This window comes from Bubalus kerabau, chromosome 16, assembly GCF_029407905.1.
Source record: "Bubalus kerabau isolate K-KA32 ecotype Philippines breed swamp buffalo chromosome 16, PCC_UOA_SB_1v2, whole genome shotgun sequence".
Classification (NCBI taxonomy): Eukaryota; Metazoa; Chordata; class Mammalia; order Artiodactyla; family Bovidae; genus Bubalus; species Bubalus kerabau.
In genome coordinates, this window is record NC_073639.1 from 59,271,219 (window position 1) to 59,288,800 (window position 17,582).

Sequence of the window (17,582 nt, forward strand, 5' to 3'; positions counted from 1 at the left end):
GGTCTCCATCTCTCTGAAAGGGGGCTTTATGTCCGTGTCACTGTGAGTCTGCATTTCTAACATGTGGAGGGGACCTTGCAGGCTTGCAGGGGAGCTCATTGCAGGTGGGGCTTTAGACAAGCCCCCAGCCCATGCTTCCTGCTTAGACGGTAAAGCATCTGCCTACAATGCGGGAGACCCGGGTTCAATCCCTGGGTCGGGAAGATCTCCTGGAGAAGGATATGGTAACCCACTCCAGTATTCTTGTCTGGAAAATCCCATGGACCAAGAAGCCTGGTAGGCTACCTGCCATGGGGTCACAAAAGAGTCGGACACGACTGAGCGACTTCACTTTCACTTTCCAGCCCATGTCTTTCTCAACACCTCTAGCTAGTTACCCCTCCTACAGGGCCTTCTTGGGGCCTCTCCGGGTCCAGAAGTAGAGGGGGCACAGGCCCCCACACTCATGCTTGGTCACTAAGGGTGTGATCTGGGGGTGCCACCTGCCCAGGGGAGGGAGGCGAAATGATGGGGACTCTGGGCAGGGGGGACATATTATATTATATATTGGGGGGACATCTCCCTATGTCAGTGCCGGCTCAGGAAAAGCTCCGTCTCTGGCACTGGTGGGCTCTCACTTGGCAGAAAGGGGAAGTCGACTTGATCTTTGTGGTTTTTATAGAAGCATCTCCCGTCCCTTTCCTGCTCTCTTATGGGGAGACGGAAGCTTGAGACAACAGGGCCAGACCAAGGAGGAGACCTGGGAGACTCCTGTGTACTCCAGGCAACTGACAGGTTGCACATACAGAAGCCCTGGGCATGTGCCTCATCACCATCTCCATTTTACAGACGAGGAAACAAAAGCACAGAGAAGTGAAGTGATTTGCTCAGGGTCCCATGAAGAAAAAGTAGCTGGAAGCAAGCATTCAAAGGGGGTGTGTGTGTGTGTGTGTCCCCCAGGTTGGGGGCAGAGGAAGGAAATGACCTGCGCCCTGTAGTTCAGCTAAACATTTGTTGAGCTCATTGCTTTCAGTTTGCCCCCAAGGGAGCAGGGGAACAAGGGGGTGAGATAACTCGCCACACCTCCACATCTGCCTCTGCTTCCCAGACATCTGAGGGCTGGGGCCCCAGGCATCTACCCTCACCCATTGATCTGACAGACTCACTCTCGACCTCCTCCAGGCTGGACCTGGTGCTGGGCCCCAGCTGGAAACAAGGCTTGGTGCCCTGTCCCCACCCCCAGAGCAACTCCCAGTCAGATGGTGGGGGCAGCAGCACCATCAGGAAATTATGGCCTGGTCTGATAAGCCCCGTGCCGCGGGAGAGGCACAGGAGTTGCACTGACCACAACGTAGCGATCAGAGAAGGCTCCCTGAAGGAGAGAAGGTTTTCTCTCCTGAGACCAGCAGTTTAGATCAGGTCTGGTGGTGTGTGAGCTGGATGGCAGCGGTGCTGTGGGCTCGGGGACTACATAGACAAGGGTCTGAGCCCCAGCTCCACTTGGCTGCTCTCCATGGCTGGGGGTAACAGAATTTTGCTGGTCAGGGCTCCCATTCCTCCATCTGTATCGTCGGCTTGACCTGTGTTCTGTGAGGCGTCCAGGGCCTTCCTCTCAGCCAGGGCTCTCCCTGAGCTGGCTCAAGGCCCTGGAGGCCCAACCTGTGTCCTCCATCCTTGCCTCCCTGAGTCCCTGCCATTCCCCTAGAGTCCTCGAGAGGGTGGGGGTCTGCGTTGGGGGCCGTATCCTGTGCCTACAGATCCCAACACACATGATACTTGGCAGACAAGGGGCCTGTGATGAATATTTGTTGAGGACTAAAGTTGAACATCTACAACCTCCCAGCCCTGTGCTCAATCCTGGGGGTGTGACAACACCAGGTTCCCCAGAGCACGTTTCACAGGTGGATAAGGCAGTGGAGGAAGTGAAGTGAAGGGGGTTCTGGGATGGTGACTGTGTGTGTCTGGATACAGTGGTCAGACAAGGCCTTCCCGAGGCAGCAATCCTTGAGCTGAGACCTGAGTCCAAGAAGTGCCAGATCTGTAAAGATGCAGGGAACCTGCCTTTCAGCTGGAGAGAACAGCAGGTGCAAAGGCCCCGAGGTGGGAGCGTGCTTGGTACATTGAAGGCAGAGTGGAGGCCAGTGTGGCGGAACAGGGTGAAAAAGAAGGTAGGTGAGGTTAAGGAGGTAACAGGAATGAGGTTCGGCAGTATCTCATGGGCCACGGTGAGGACCAGCAAGGTGGGGCCTACAGGTATTTTTTAAAAAATATATTTAACTGTATGAGCTCTTAGTTGCAGTGTATGGGATCTAGTTCCCTAACCAGGAATCAAACCCGGGCCCTCTGATTGGAAGCATGGAATCCTAGTCCTGGAGCAACAGGGAAGTCCCTTTTAAAAAATTTTCTCCATTTATGCAGGCCGTCAGTGCCCAGTCATAGTAACAGCACATGGAGTATTCGATGGTCTTCAGTGCCAGCATGTGAGATACTTGGTTGCAGCCACGTGGGATCTAGTTGCTAGACCAGGGATCGAACCTGGGCCCTCTGCATTGGGAGTGCAGAATGTTAGCCACTGACCACCAGGGAAGCCCCCACAAGAGTTTTGAGCAGAGGAGAGGGATGAGAAGTCGTTGGATTCGGGATGTGTCTGGGAGGAGTGCTAACAGGACTGCTGGACAACAAACTCAGTTTTCATGCTGCCCGTCCCATGGTTCAAAGATGTCACCTTTTTGTGATGCCTCACCTTATTGGGGCTCCCTGTGAGCACCCCTGCTTTGCTCGCAGGAGCTGCTTATGACTAGAATCCAGAGCCCTCTCCCCCACCCCGCTACGAACTGCTGAGAACTGGAATCCAGGCCAGCTCGTTCTCAAGCCCTTGCCCCCAGGGTCCAGCACTGTGTGTTCTGTGGGGCAGGCTGTGTCCCCTGCCCTCCCCATCTCTTGTGCCTGGGGAGGGGGTGTGGCTCCTTGCCCAGCCTTCCCCCCAAATGTGCTGTTTCAGATGCACCCAGGATAAACATGGATCCCAGGCTGACCTCCAAAGGATCCAGGCCCCTGGCTGTAATGCAGGAGGCTCTCTTAGCCTTGGCTGCTCATTTGTGAAGTGGGGAATAAAACACCAGCCATGCGTGGGCTCCTGGGGGGGCGTCAGGGGAGGCGCCCACCATGTTCCTCCAACAAGACAGGTGGCTCAGAGCAGGATGCTCTCAGAGGATCACGGGAGATGATGTCAGGGTTGCCTCCACCCTGGAGCGGTGACCTTCCAATTTCCTTGGTCCTGGTACCTCCATTCCTCAAGATGATGCTCTTTTCTGCAGTATTTGCAATTTCTGGAAATGATGCAGACCTGTGAATTCAACAGTTCAAATGTCCTGGATGGACAGACCAGGCCCCAGTGCCTGGCACACAGGAGGTGCTCATTAAAGGGTGGAATGAGGGGGCCTGTTGGTACTGTTTCTTGCCACAGACAACTCCCCTGCCGTCTTGTGGATGTGGCTGCACTTACTGGTCCCTGGCTGTTGGCTCCTGCCATACTCTTGGCTTCCAGTGTCTTTTTCTTCCCCCTTCTCCACTCTGCAGAGCACTCAGCAAACATTTAAAGCCGGTGACTGTGCCCTGTGGAAGGCACGAGATGGGAAGGGAGCAGGGAGGCTGCCTCGGGCTCACGGACTCAGTGTGTGTGGACAGCCATGAAAAGCTGAAAGTTTCCTCAGGAGAGCGGTTTGCTTCTGAGCAGACCAGGTATTCCTAAGACTGACTTCCCAAGACCCTGTGCTCATCCCCGCCCTGTGACATCCCCTGGGACCTTTCCATATCCTCCCCCCCTCGCCCCGGCAGTGCCCATACACATGGTACTGCCACATTTTCTTGGAGGGTACAGGGGCACCATTAGCCCACTTTACAGAAGTGGAGACTGAGGCCAGGAGAGGCAAGTCAGTTGTCCATGAAGGGTGAGGCAGAGTTGGGACTGAAGGCCAGGAGCGTCTAATTCCAAAAACTCAGGATGGGGAGGCTGCTTGCAGTGGTTGTGCAGACCCAACAGGGGTTTCTGAGCTGGACACTTGGTGGCCACTGGGTGGGGAACACATGGGTTCAGGTTTCTCTGCTCCAACTCTTCTCGGACACGACTGAAGTGACTCAGCAGCAGCAGCTCTTCTCAGAGCCTTTAATGGCTGCTGCGCACGGGATCCATGCATAAGTGGCTGCCTTTTCTTGGAGAATGCCTCTTTGCACTGGCTGCTGGGAAGCTCAGATACAAATCTGTGGCAAGTGAAACTCAGGTCTGTGTTCTAGTGGTTGTCTGCAAACAGGTGCAGACAACTGGTCCCTGGCTGTTGGCTCCTGCCATACTCTTGGCTTCCAGTGTCTTTTTCTTCCCCCTTCTCCACTCTGCAGAGCGCTCAGCAAACATTTAAAGCCGGTGACTGTGCCCTGTGGAAGGCACGAGATGGGAAGGTGCAGGGAGCTGAGTTCAGCATTCCCATTCTGGGTATCCCTGGAATCTGAAAGAGACAGGACATTTTCTCTTTTTTTAAGGCTGTTTGGATACAATTCAGTTCAGTTGCCAGGCCTTGATTCCAGCTTGTGCTTCTTCCAGCCCAGTGTTTCTCATGATGTACTCCGCATATAAGTTAAATAAGCAGGATACAATATTATAGGATACAATAAGAGGTGATTAAGCCTTTCTCAGAATGGTGTTTCATCCATTTGTTCATCCATTGGTCCAAGCAGCATCCGTTCTGGGCTCTTGCCTGAGGAGGGGGAACTCAGTTATCCAGGACTTAGGTTCAGTCACTCAGTTGTGTCTGACTCTTTGCAACCCCATGAATCACAGCATGTCAGGCCTCCCTGTCCATCACCAACTCCCAGAGTTTACTCAAACTCATGTCCATTGAGTTGGTGATGCCACCCAACCATCTCATCCTCTGTCGTCCCCTTCTCCTGCCTTCAATCTTTCCCAGCATCAGGGTCTTTTCCAATGAGTCAGTTCTTCACATGAGGTGTCCAAAGTATTGGAGTTTCAGCTTCAGCATCAGTCCTACCAATGAATATTCAGGACTGATTTCCTTTAGGATGGACTGGTTGGATGTCCTTGCAGTCCAAGGGACTCTCAAGAGTCTTCTCCAACACCACAGTTCAAAAGCATCAATTCTTCAGTGCTCAGCTTTCTTTATAGTCCAACTTTCACATCCATACATGACTATTGGAAAAACCATAGCCTTAACTAGATGGACCTTTGTTGGCAAAGTAATGTCTCTGCTTTTTAATACGCTTTCTAGGTTGGTTGTAACTTTCCTTCCAAGGAGCAAGCATCTTTTAATTTCATGGCTGCAGTCACCATCTGCAGTGATTTTGGAGCCCAAGAAAATAAAGTCTGTCACTGTTTCTCCATCTATTTCCCATGAAGTGATGGGACCAGATGCCATGATTAAGCTTAGTTTTCTGAATGGATCTAGAATTTCCTTCGAGCCTTTGTTTTCAGGCCCCCAGCAAAGACCCACTGTCCTCTGCCTGGAGGTCAGCAGGATCTTGCTAACTGTCCGCGTATCACCAAAGAGGACACTGAGGTTGCAGTCACTGCCATGCCCAAGATTCCACATGTAGGTGGTGGAGCTGGGGCTTGTCCCATCTTGGCTCCAGGCCATGGGGCTGCTAACTCGAGGGCGTTGAGTGCTGTGGCAGAGGAATGGGGCTTGAACCTTGACCTTCAGCTGTATATTGCGTCCTACCTCCTGTGCCACGGTTGCTCTTTACAGGAGAGGAGTGAGGGTCCTAAAGCCCTGGGAGAGAGAAGACTGCTCAGAGGCTGGTGTGGGTCTCTCCTGAAGGTTTTCCCTGGAAGAATAAAGATCCCTAGGGTGGGTGGAATAAGGCCACTGTGAGGATACGGCATGCCCACACCCTGGGGTGCCCTGTGCCAGGGTCTTTACTGTTTGGATGTTGTCTCCACCCATGCCCGCCCCCCCCCCCCAAATTCCCATGGAAGAGACGGGTTAAGAGCTGGGTCTGGCCCAACTGGCTGGCTGGCTTCTGCCCAAGTATTTAATGTGAGTGCCAGACCCACATAGGCAGCTGCCCACCTCCACAGCCCCACCTCAGAATAAACTGATTACTTCAGCCCCATGGGGACCCCTGCACGGCATGCGTGCCTGTGCTTCCCTACCTCAGGGCCTTGGCCTAGGACCTCTCGGCACCTGGGAGACTCACTGCCTGCACACCCATATGTCCTGGCCCCTACCGTGTCCTGCCCATTGGGTATCTGTCCCTTTCTAGGGCAGAAGCTGGGTGATACTGTGTGTACTTTGTCCCTGCTGGGATCCTGTGAGTGTGAACGAGAATGGGGCATAGCAGAGTGCAAGCAGGCGCCTTGGAGCACTCTGGATGGCTGTGCATGCCCAAGCGCAGGGAGTGGCAGCAGACTGAGGGGAAAGCAAGGCCTCCAGAGAGGCCAGATGTTTCCAGTCACAGCCAGATTCGAGGCCCGAACGCCCCCCCCCACCCCCAACTCCTGCCATGGGAGAAATTGCTCCTCCAATCTGGGTGGAGCCTCTGCCCCCCCTCCAAAAGTAGGTGGACACTGGGGGAGCTGGGTTCAGCCCCTGGCTCAGCCTCTAGAGTTTATGACTCTGGGCCACAGAGAAGGGACCAAAGACTGCATGTTGGGCTCAGCCAGCAGGCGGAGGGCAATTGGGCCAAGTTTTACCATCGCCTCTGCAGCCAGGGTTGGCTGCCGTGGCTGAAGAGGGGGAATCCTTTCTTCACCACTGCCTGTCAGGTCAGCAGTTGCTCAGCTGCTGGGGGTGGAGCTGGCACTGAGAGCCCCACATTCAGAGTGAAACCCATGGCGCCGCCAGTTATCTTGGCACTCACTCTGGGGGCAGGGCCCAGGGAGGAACTGAAAAGGTGACAAGGCCCATTCCCTTCTTGGCCTGGTCTACTTCCTCCCGGTGATCCTGCGGATCCAGAGCCAGGCAGGGCCAACCACACATGCAGGCACAGGAACGAGCCCTCTGTGCTATTCTGTAGCCAGGAAATAGACATGGAAAGGCTGGCTGGCTGAGTGTGCCGCTGGGGGTATGGGGGCCCTGCTTCCCTGTGCTCTGGCATGTCCAGTGTCCATGCGGGAGCTGGGTGGGGCTCCCTGGCTGAGGAACTGGGTAGTAGGGGACATACAAGAAGAACTGGAAGGGTGACAATGCCCTGGCTGGTGGCCACTTAGGGTGGGATTTACTAGTTGTGTAGCTTCTCAGAGTGCATTCCCACCGTTCTCCATCCCAGACGGGTGTGGGCCTGGACCAGGAAGAGCCTCTCTCCTAATAGGCTGCCCAGTCTTGCACTCACCATCCTTCTGCCAGAATCCTGGCACCTGTTTATCTGAAGCTCAGTTGAGTGTATGGCTTTGGGATGGACTCTGGCATACCCGTCTGGGCACAGGCTGGATGCTGTGCCTAGAACTCACCTTTGTTTCTGCCTCTTGTTTCCTCCTCCTCACCCGGTGCTGGCTTGACGGTGTGTGCATGCGCGCATAACTAGTTGTGTCCCACTCTTGCAACCTCATGGCCTGTATGTAGCCCACTAGGCTCCTCTGTCCATGGAATTTCCCAGGCAAGAATATTGGAGTGGGTTGCCATTTCCTTCTCCAGGGGATCTTCCTGACCCAGAGTTGAAACCCAAGGTCTCTTGCATCTCCTGCATTGGCAAGTGGGTTCTCTACCACCTGAGCCACCAGGGAAGCCCTGGTTTGGTGGGGGCTGTGGTTATTTTCAGGCGCACCTCACTGTCTCTTAAAACAGCTGCTGAACGGAGGAGGGCACAGTTGGGTCTCGGCTGCCCCTTCCCCACATCTTATCTTCCTCAGGCCTCTGCTGAAAGCCACCATTGATCATGTCATGACTCGAGGGAAACAATCTTAGCCATTTTATCACAGGAGGAAGTGGAGGGGTGCTCTCCCTTCTGAGAAAGTGATGAGAGCTCCTGGGCCCTGGGAACAGACATGTGTAGGGTCAGCCAGGTTCAGTCAGGACCCTTTTGATGACTAAAGAGTAGGGGGTCATCTCCCACCCATTCTGAACCCCATGTGTGTTGAATGTCATGGAAGACTTCTGGGGCCTGCAGTTCTCTGGTTGGCTGTAACTAGGGCCAGCCATGCCAGGATGTGTTCCTTTGGGCACACTGGCAAAAGAGCCCCAAGAGCCCATAGCTAAGCTACTTTGCCAACTCCCACCATGCCACCTCACCTGCGCCTCCTCCTGAGACTTGGAGGCAGAACAGAGTAGTCAGGTGAATGCTTTGAATGGGGGTTCACAACCTGATCTCTGCTTCCTCAGGCAAATTACTATCTCCAAAATTTGAGTTTCGTCTTTTTAAGATGTGGTGGTAATATCTGCTTCCCGGGCTGCTGTTGGGCTGGGAGAGGTCCGTCCTGGTGGGGAGCCAGTGGAGGGGAGGAGAGGAGCTAAAGCCAATGTGAAAGGCCTGGGCCCTCGGCATGGTCAGCCAGCACCATAGAGGAAACTTGGGTTGGGATACCCTCACCTTCCCTTTCTGGGTTTGCTGTGATGAGGTGATCAGCAGCGATTGTGACTGGCCAGAAGAATGGGTTGGGGGGTTTGCTCCACCAGTGGGAAGAGAAACAGGTGTCAGCCAGCAAATAGGTCAGAGCTAGAATGTCCACAGGTCAAGGTGAAGCAGAGACTGGCCCTCAGGCCCCGTTGGGTGCTGGGGAACTCAGTGTCTATGTCTGGGTGGGGGAGATAGTGCTGTGGTTACAGGCAGAGAATCCCCTGCAGGTTTCTGCTGGGAAGAATGCTAGAACCTACTCCAGGATCAGGGTGCCCACTGAGCAAGCTAGGCCCCTGGGGAGACTGCAGAAAAGAGCAGAGGCCTGGATGGGTGAAGAGCCATCAGGGACAGGCCCTGAATGTCTGCATTGGTCTCCTAGAGCTCAAAGTCCAAGCTACAAGCAGCCTGCTCCAGTATCCTGGAGATCCGGCGATGCACACGTCTTGAGATGCCTGACAACCTATACACCTTTGTGCTAAAGGTGAGTGGCAGCTTTCCACACGTGGGGAACAGACACAGACCTCAGGAATTGCACACAGCTGTCCCTTCCTTCCTGCCAGGTGAAGGACCGGACAGATATCATCTTTGAGGTGGGAGATGAACAGCAGCTGAATTCATGGATGGCTGAGCTCCGGGCATGCACAGGCCAAGGGTGAGACCCAAGGGCTCGATCTTGAAACAGCTTTTCCTGCTACTCCTGAGCTACCCAGTCCTTAACCCCCATCTTCTCTTGCAGACTCGAGACCACAGACCCAGAGCCACACTTTCCCTCAGCCACAGAACCTGGCATGGCTGACTCTCCAAGGGGAAGCACAGATTCCTTGAATCAAGGTGAGGGGTCAGGGCCTCTGTCCTCCAGTACATCGGGACCCAGCCCAGGGCATTAAAGCGCCCACAGAGGGTCACCATCACCCATCTCCTTTTCTACCAGGTGGTTCTCCTGGGGTGCTGCTGGATCCAGCCTGCCAGAAAACAGATCACTTCCTGTCCTGCTACCCCTGGTTCCACGGTCCCATCTCCCGGGTGAAGGCAGCTCAGCTGGTCCAGCTGCAAGGTCCTGATGCTCACGGAGTGTTCCTGGTGCGGCAGAGCGAGACGCGGCGCGGGGAGTATGTGCTCACGTTCAACTTCCAGGGCATCGCCAAGGTACGGGGCAAGGCGGCTGGGGCTGCACCCCGGCCAAATTAAAGGCCCCGAGGGGCCAGGGCCTGAGCCTACCTTTCTTCTTTCCCTCTAGCACCTGCGCCTGTCGCTGACGGAGCGGGGCCAGTGCCGAGTGCAGCACCTCCACTTCCCCTCAGTCGTGGATATGCTCCACCACTTCCAGCGCTCGCCCATCCCCCTCGAGTGCGGGGCTGCCTGTGACGTCCGGCTGTCCAGCTACGTGGTTGTCGTCTCCCAGCCACCAGGTGTGACCCTGATGCCCCTTGATAAAGGGGGTGGGGACCAAGACCTCCTGTTGTGTTCTTCCAGCACCTGCCTCCACCCTGATAAGACTGACAGTGTGGTCTCTCTCTCGGTCACTTGTCCCCCAGGTTCCTCCAACACTGTTCTGTTCCCTTTCTCCCTCTCTCGCTGGGATTCAGAGCTGGGCCTTCCCCACCTTAGCACTTCTGGCTGTCCACGGGGGCTTGGCTCAGAGGGTCTTCCAGGCCGATCCTCTCCCCCAGAGCAGATCTTCCACCTGGTGCCTTCGCCCGAGGAACTGGCCAACAGCCTGCGGCACCTGGAGCCCGAGCCCGCCAGTCGAGCCCGGGACTCGGACTATGAAATGGACTCCTCCTCCCGGAGCCGCCTACGGGCCATAGACAATCAGTACACGCCTCTCTGATGGGCCTCACGCTGCCCGGAGGAGCACAAGCAAGCAGAGATGTGAACTTGTGAATGTAACTTTCTTTCCTTCCTTCCAGAGAGAGATGCAAGGGCCACTTTAACTGCTCATTCCAGTTTGGATGTGACCCTTCTATTAGGCCTGTTAAAGGGCCTCCTATAAGTTCCATTCTTACCTGGCTTTCTCCTTATTGTTTACAGTTGTAGTTCTTGTTCTCGGATGTTCCTAGGACCAGGCCCCATCACTCTTTGAGAGGTGGCGGGTGGAGGGGGAGGGCCGGAGTTGGCAGTGGAAACTTGTTTTCTTTTTCACTGACACTGTCTGTCCCAACTGACAGACTTTCTACCTGGGGAGGGGGCCCATCAGGAAGCCCAAAACACTAACAAGCCCTGGATTGTCCTGTGGTTTTTTTCCCACTGTAGCTTCAGTCCATGCGGTAGGTCTGCTGTACCCAAGCCACAGGTGACCATACCTATCCTGCTTCAACTCTCAGCTTTAGGACAAAAGTTCTGGCAGATGGACAAGCTAAAGGTCAAAAATGATTTTAAACATTTTTACCTCAGATTAATTTTTCAAAGAATTCAGGTTTCAAAATTAAACCATTGCTTATTTCATTGCACTGTTTAAACTAATACCCATGCAATTTTTATAGTCAGAGACAGCTATGCAAACCTACTGACCAGGTTCCTGGTTCAAGCCAGTATGCCTGGCTTCCTTGTCTGTTACATTGTCAGGACAGTCACCTGTTGCTGAGGAGACACTGTCCTTCCTAAATGTAGAGAATTGAAGTGTGTCACTCTTTCAAGGACATTCCAAGCAATTATTGAAAGAGGAGGGTGGCCAGGAACAGTTCCACCCTGGTGCCTTATGAAAAAAAACTGAATTCTGGTTTACAGTAGCTTTATGGTGAGAGTTAAACTGAAGTGAGGGAGGGGCAAGGAAGAAAAGGGCTGCTGGGCCCTTTCTAGTAAATCTTTCACCAACAAGGCTGGCTTAGAGCCTCCAAGCATCTAAAGGCTTATTAAATTATTCCACAAGGTTTTAGGCTCATTCTTGAGCCAAAATGGAAGCTAGGAAGCTGGTGCCACAGCTAATGAGAAACTCCTTTAACAGCCCACAATCAGTGTTCTGTTCCAGCAGTGACCACTGCTTCATCTAAGACTATGTGTGCATGGATACACAGGCACCCATAACCTCTACCATCCCCAGAGGTCCTGCAGTCGAATCTCCATCTGTACTTGCCTTTCACAAGTGACACAATTCATAGGGGGCTAGCTCCTCCCACAACTTTCATGCAGAGGCTCAGAAACAAGAGAGGCAGTGACCCAGCGAGTCAGCTGCTTCTGGTGCCAGGAGAGCCATTCAGTATAGCTGCCAGGCTCACCCAAGTGGCTTCTAGGAAACTGGGAGTTTTATTAGCACAGCTTAACATTTACAGATATATCAATCAAAGGCTAAAATTAAACCTTGGCCTAGACTAACTACTGCCTGCCTTATCTGGGGTGAGGGGTGTGTCTGTTCCAGCCATTCTCTGTACTTCAGGAGGTCAGACTTTAGGAGGGGCAGGGAGGTAAGCAGCCACCTCGCTTCACTACTTTTAAAACCAACACTCCTGGCAGTCCAGCAGTTAGGACTCTGGACTTCCACTGCTGGGTGCACGGGTTCAATCTCTTGTTAGGGAGCTAAGATCCCTCAAAAAATGTATATAAAACTAACACTCCTGGGTGGTTTCACAGATGGTAATGCATATCCAACCCTAATCTATGGTTGTGGTCCATTTCTAAGGGCCACATTTTCTACACATCAAGCATTACTGAGTAATGAATGCTAAGCACAGCGCAGACCAGGAGGGTAAACGTAGAGATATGACATCTATAAGCCTGGGGCACTCATTTCCTAACAGCCTCTCAACATACAAGTCTCAGGTAGTGCCAAGAGGCTAGCCAGGCCCAGCAAGCTCGCAGCTCTGACTGACTGGCTGCAAAGTACAAGCTCAGATTCCGTGACATAGTCACCCACTTCCAGGCAGCTTCAGTGTAAAGTGTTCAAGAAAAACATTTCTTGACTAAATGTGTCTGAGTTACCCGGACAGTTCAAATATATTCCAACAAAAAGGCCCCTTGTGGCCTAGGAAGAAGTGACACTAAGCCAATGCCTTTCCTTTCTGCTAGAGCAGGTTGAGCTGGAGAAAGGGGGAGCAGTGGGGCCCAGGGTGTGCTGCCCTCACAGGCAGTGAGGCAGCAACCCTGATAGCTGCAGCCAGCCCACGTTCCACCACCCTCTTTCCAGCCCCAATGTGACCACTGCTGCAGGCAAGAGGCCATGCCGGCAGCCTCTGCTGAGAGCCAGGCTCCGAGTGCCAAACGGACACTGAGTATCATCAGCCTTTTGGTTATCTCTAATGACAGATGACAAGGATGGCCTGACTGCTCCCAGCACCATCACTTCCTTTACCTGACGTTAATGAACTTTTACAAACTAACAGTCACCAGCACCAAAGAATTAAGTCAACTAACCTGCCTTGAATTTTAGACCAGCAATCCATATGGCTTTATCTGGCATAAATCTTCTGCCTTTGATCATTTCTGGACCGTGTAGGAAAAAGGAATAGCAAATCATTAAAATCTTAAGCCAGAGAACACTATTTTTACATAACAGTTTCTTAACCTAAAATCAAGGCCTTGAACGCTTCCCTAAGGGTTGCCTGAGATTCCTTCATGCTGTTATTCAGGGTTAAGTTTGCATCACAAATATCATGTGAGTGCTAACATCTCCTACAAGCTAGAGGAACTTGATAGTTGATTATCCACTGCCTCTTAACAAGGACACATCTGACACCCAGTGTTTAGCTGGAATAAACAGCACATTGTAATGACAACACAGAATGGATTCATCTTATATCATTATAGGCAGAAGGTCTATTTGGCCAATTTTTATGTATTGTTTATGTACTGTATAAGTAACTTATTCTTGAATACAAATTTTGCTATAATGTACAAATTGCTACATGTGAATTAAAACAAAGGTTTTGGAATCTTGATTAGTTAACTGCAGTATTTAAAGGTTCTATTATGACTGCAATCTCTGAAAAATAGGTATTTTTCCAGTTTATCCTCCTCCCACAAAACCAAGACACCTAACAAATGCTTAGGGTTTATCTTGTGCATTGCTGCATCCTTTCAGCCCTCTGGATTCCTTTATTATAACTGTGAGTGTGTGTCTCCTGCCCCCTACTGGTAAAACACAGATGCCTGAATCAGGACAACCTCTGACTTATCTGGGTTCCGGAGATATTAAAAAGGAAGCTTACAGAATCAACGTCAGGCTGAGGACGGGGACCTTCGGTGCTGCCCAACTCTGGCCAGCCTTCCTCCTTCTGAAGCAGACCTCTAGCCACCACAGAGAACATCTCTCAGTCTTGTCTTTCTAGAGATACCTTGAACCAGAACTAAAGGTGAAGAAGAAAAATCATTTGACAGCTAACCTTCAAGGGTATTAAGAAAGCAGTCAGCCCTCCTGCCCTGATACTCAGTATCCTATAATGGAAATAGCTCATACAAACACACATTAACTTGGTATCAGTTTTTAAAACTTTTTTTATTTTTTAATTTTTTTTAAGTTTTTATTTTATATTATCTACAAAGTAAAAGTTTTTCCCTTAACTTAAAAGTTGAACCACTGCAGACAGTGATTACTTCATCAAACTTGATTTATAAATAATAATCCGTCAGTTTGACGGTAAGAATTTACTGAACCTTTGTCAAGTTTAGTAAAAGGGCGTTCCAAGTCTTGATTTTTTTTTTTTTTTTTAGCGGTAATAGCAGCAAGAATCACTCTTGTTACTTCTTTTGCTAGCTGATGTGTTGTTCATGACTTTCAAGGGTCATTAAAAAATAAATAACTTCCAGTTTCAGCAAGCAGAGCTGGGGTACTTGCGGGACTCGGAAACAGCATATGGAATTATGGAACAGCCCACAAGTTCCTAAATGCCTCTACTCGGTCCAAATATCTTCCACTGCAAGTGAACTGTTAGCATTCCTATTGGATGTTACAAGAAATCAACATATATTTTTTCAAAACAAAATAATGAAATTCTAGTTTTCTGTGCTTCCAGTTGGTAGAAGCAGTAGAAGGGAGGAGGGAATTTGGCCTTTCGGTTCCTCCAGGGCAGCCTTACAACTGCTGTTGGTGGTGGGCTTGTACTGTAAAAAAGAAAAGTGAATATTTAAACAGAAAACTGGCAACACTTGCACATTAGCCTAGTGTTTCTGCAGCACATGACTGTAAGCTATCCTTGTGCTAGCTGAACAAGACTCAAAATTTAATTCACTCTGTACCCTTCCAACCCCCCAGCATCTGTACCAAAATGGGGAGAGGTAGGTGGGTGGGTAGAAACAGACCAGTCAGACATAAAACCATTTCAGATAAAACTCCCAGAAGAGTTGTTGTTCATGGGGTACAAAAAAGGCCTTAACATATCCCCTCCCCAAATAATAGCCAAGCACCAGTGCTGCTTTCAGAGTAACAGGTTAGACTGTGAAATCTCGCCATGGCCGCTGCCATCAAGTACTAGCGCACAATCACAGGCATTCTCTCCCTGGCAGGGCATAGACTGGAGCTAATTCTATACTCAAAACCAATCCATACACAGCACTTTCTCATCAGTAGTAGTCTCCAGAGCTACAGTCAAACTCTGCCATGGTGGTAACCCCCCACATGTCAGACTGTTGGGACTCAGGAAGGAAAACACTGCCCTGTCCAGCCTAGCGTAACAAGGAAGGCCAACTGAGTCCTAAGCATGCATCAGCTACACAGAATGCTGCTGCTGCTTCTCATCAAGCCAGATCCTATATACCATCAGAACACACACAGCCTAGGCTCCCGGAAGCCTCAGGCCCTGACACTGAACTGATCATCACAGTCCCTACTGTGCACACACTGACGGGTCTTGCTAGTTCTCAGATGCGGGGCTTGAAGCGCTGGCCCTGCCTGCCATTCGACCTGTGCGAGCAGAATGCTTTGGGGTGCCCGGCGGCCCCTGCACACACACGCCTCACCTGAAGGGTGCGTCATATAAGGGAAATGCGCTGTTGTCGAGACTGGAATGGGCTGTAGTGCACTTTGAGCGAGGGCGGCCTGGGGACCGCCGGGTGGCTGTGTCGTCATTAGCATCATTGGCGCATGGGCAGTTGGATGAGAAGGAACCATTCCTGACTGTACATGAGCCTGAAACAGAGAGCTCTTTTACGCATACAGGCAACATCTCCAGCTTAAACAACATGTCAACTGTGTTCCTTTCACTGGGTTGGGGCTCTCAGGAAAAGGCAACAGTGGGCCCTCAGGGCCCTTTCTTTTCTCTGGGGACATTCCCTACTGGATCCATTAGTTGACCTATAGACATGCTTCACCTTTTGGCAGATTCTGGAAGGCTGAGGGGGCAGGCACCCAACGAGCCTTGGTAAAAGTCAGGGCTGCCGTGTCCTAGGCTTCAGCATTTCTGATGACTGGATTCTATGTATGGGGCAAGGTCTTCACAAAGGTATGAAGATCCCTGATCCAAGCGCAGCTTTTTCAAACTAATAGGAGGCTACATGCAATGATGCTTCTAGACTCTGGCTTCCATGTGGGGCCTGAATTATCCCTTTCAGGTAAGAAAGCAGATTATTACATTGTAAGTGGGAACTGTTAACTCCTGTTCTATATTCTCTTTGCTCCTCCCCTGCTTCTCGCCTGCTCACCAGCACACCTCCGTGAAGAATGAGTCAAGGCAGTGAGAAAGACTCTCAGGCCCCTTTGCTCTGCTGAAAGATCCGCCAATAAAGCAGCAGCAGGAGGAGTTGCAGTGAATGGCTCCAGTGAGGTGGGGAGGGGTAATCTGAAATCATCTGGGCCAACCCAGTGTCCCTGTACCAAGTGATAGTGAGTTCAACCACATCTCCCTGTCAAGTTGGAAAGGTTTTAGCCCAAACAGCTGGATCCCAGCTCTGCAAAGATTTGCAGAGCGAGGAGGACGAGTCCTCAATTCCTCCTCCAATACTGTGCACCATGATAAGCCTTGAAGGAAACCCTGTTTTGACTCTAACACGTTCAAGTAGACCCAGGGCACATCTGGACTTCCCTGAAGATGTTAACCTTTCTGTTCTTGCAGCACAAAAACACAAAAGTGAGGTTTTAGGAACCCCAACTTAGATATAAATTCACATAACTACTTAGCCACCAGCCTCTGCTAGACATCTACCAGCCCCCCGGTCTCACAAAGCTCCTGATTCAGCCAAACCATGCTGCCCCACACTTGACCAAACCAGCTCCCCTCCCCACCATCAAAAGCAACTCATCCACTGCAGTGCACCACACTACAGAACCTGCCCGTTTGCTGGGGAGGATGCCCAGACTTCCCAGAGCTGTGGAACTCTAGTTACAAGGTCACCTTCTGAGAGTTAGCTCCAACTGAGCAGCATCTCCAGCCCCACCATGCCAGAGCCTCAGGGGTGCACTGCTTGACATGAAATGGAGTTCAGTGAGGCAGTTTAAGCTGAGACCTGCCTAAGAGAGTTCTGTTATGAAAGCAGCAAAAAGAGACATCAAATACAGCCGATCCACCCTTAACAGCTCCAGGGAGGGCCTCAAAGGACAGTGTTAAAAGTCCAACTTCAGTGCAGCTCCTTCTCCTCATTAAGACAATTCAAATTGGCCCTGGATCGCACTGGACTTTAGTCAGCAGCAACACACCTTTCAACCTTTAGAAACTTATGCTAGAGGTGAGCCCCAAGTGCTTCCAGATCTGCTCTTTAAGAAAAATGGGAACACCTGGGCGCTTCCAGCTTCAAATCACACACCACCAATATACAAGGCCAAGTCCTTTCAAGAAGTACAACGTATGGTCAAAGCAGATTTAGGAATAGCCAGGGAAACAAATGGAGAGATTTCTTAGGAACTCAGGTGACTAACATTCAAGTGGACAGTCCCAGGGCAGTCATCTCAGAGTTGAGAATTTGTAAAATCCCATCTTGTTTGCCAGACCTGTGTGTGTGTGTGTGAGAGAGAGAGAGGTGTGGGGGGAGTATGTGTACATATACGTGTATATATAGCAACGAGAAAGCTATATAAACAGAAACAGAGCAATGCAGACACAGTAAGGAAATAACTAGGTTGCATTCCAGAGTCAAAGGTATTTTTAAGGCCTCAGTTGGGAAATGTCAAAAGACTGACC

General features: G+C 51.3%; 2 protein-coding genes across 13 annotated transcripts in view; one reads left to right on the plus strand and one right to left on the minus strand.

Annotated features, from left to right (window-relative positions):
- SH2B3 (SH2B adaptor protein 3) overlaps positions 1-13,761 on the plus strand; it is a 38,037-nt gene extending 24,276 nt beyond the window's left edge. The window contains exons 3-8 of one of the 4 annotated variants that reach the window (XM_055549751.1): positions 8,921-9,022; positions 9,081-9,193; positions 9,278-9,372; positions 9,473-9,687; positions 9,779-9,950; positions 10,077-13,761. In XM_055549751.1, coding sequence (XP_055405726.1) covers positions 8,921-9,022; positions 9,081-9,193; positions 9,278-9,372; positions 9,473-9,687; positions 9,779-9,950; positions 10,077-10,372 — 993 coding nt within the window. In that variant the 3' untranslated portion in view covers positions 10,373-13,761. Of the gene's footprint in view, positions 1-8,920; positions 9,023-9,080; positions 9,194-9,277; positions 9,373-9,472; positions 9,688-9,778 lie in introns of all 4 variants that reach the window. The other 3 variants (XM_055549752.1, XM_055549749.1, XM_055549750.1) reach the window with 3 other exon arrangements.
- A 192-nt stretch (positions 13,762-13,953) lies between these two features.
- ATXN2 (ataxin 2) overlaps positions 13,954-17,582 on the minus strand; it is a 101,982-nt gene continuing 98,353 nt past the window's right edge. For 8 of the 9 annotated variants that reach the window (XM_055549748.1, XM_055549739.1, XM_055549741.1 and 5 more), the window contains 2 exons: positions 15,430-15,598; positions 13,954-14,574 (listed from right to left, as the gene is read on the minus strand). In XM_055549748.1, the coding sequence (XP_055405723.1) occupies positions 14,546-14,574; positions 15,430-15,598 (198 nt within the window). In that variant the 3' untranslated portion in view covers positions 13,954-14,545. The remainder of the gene's footprint in view (positions 14,575-15,429; positions 15,599-17,582) is intronic. The other variant, XM_055549744.1, reaches the window with a different exon arrangement.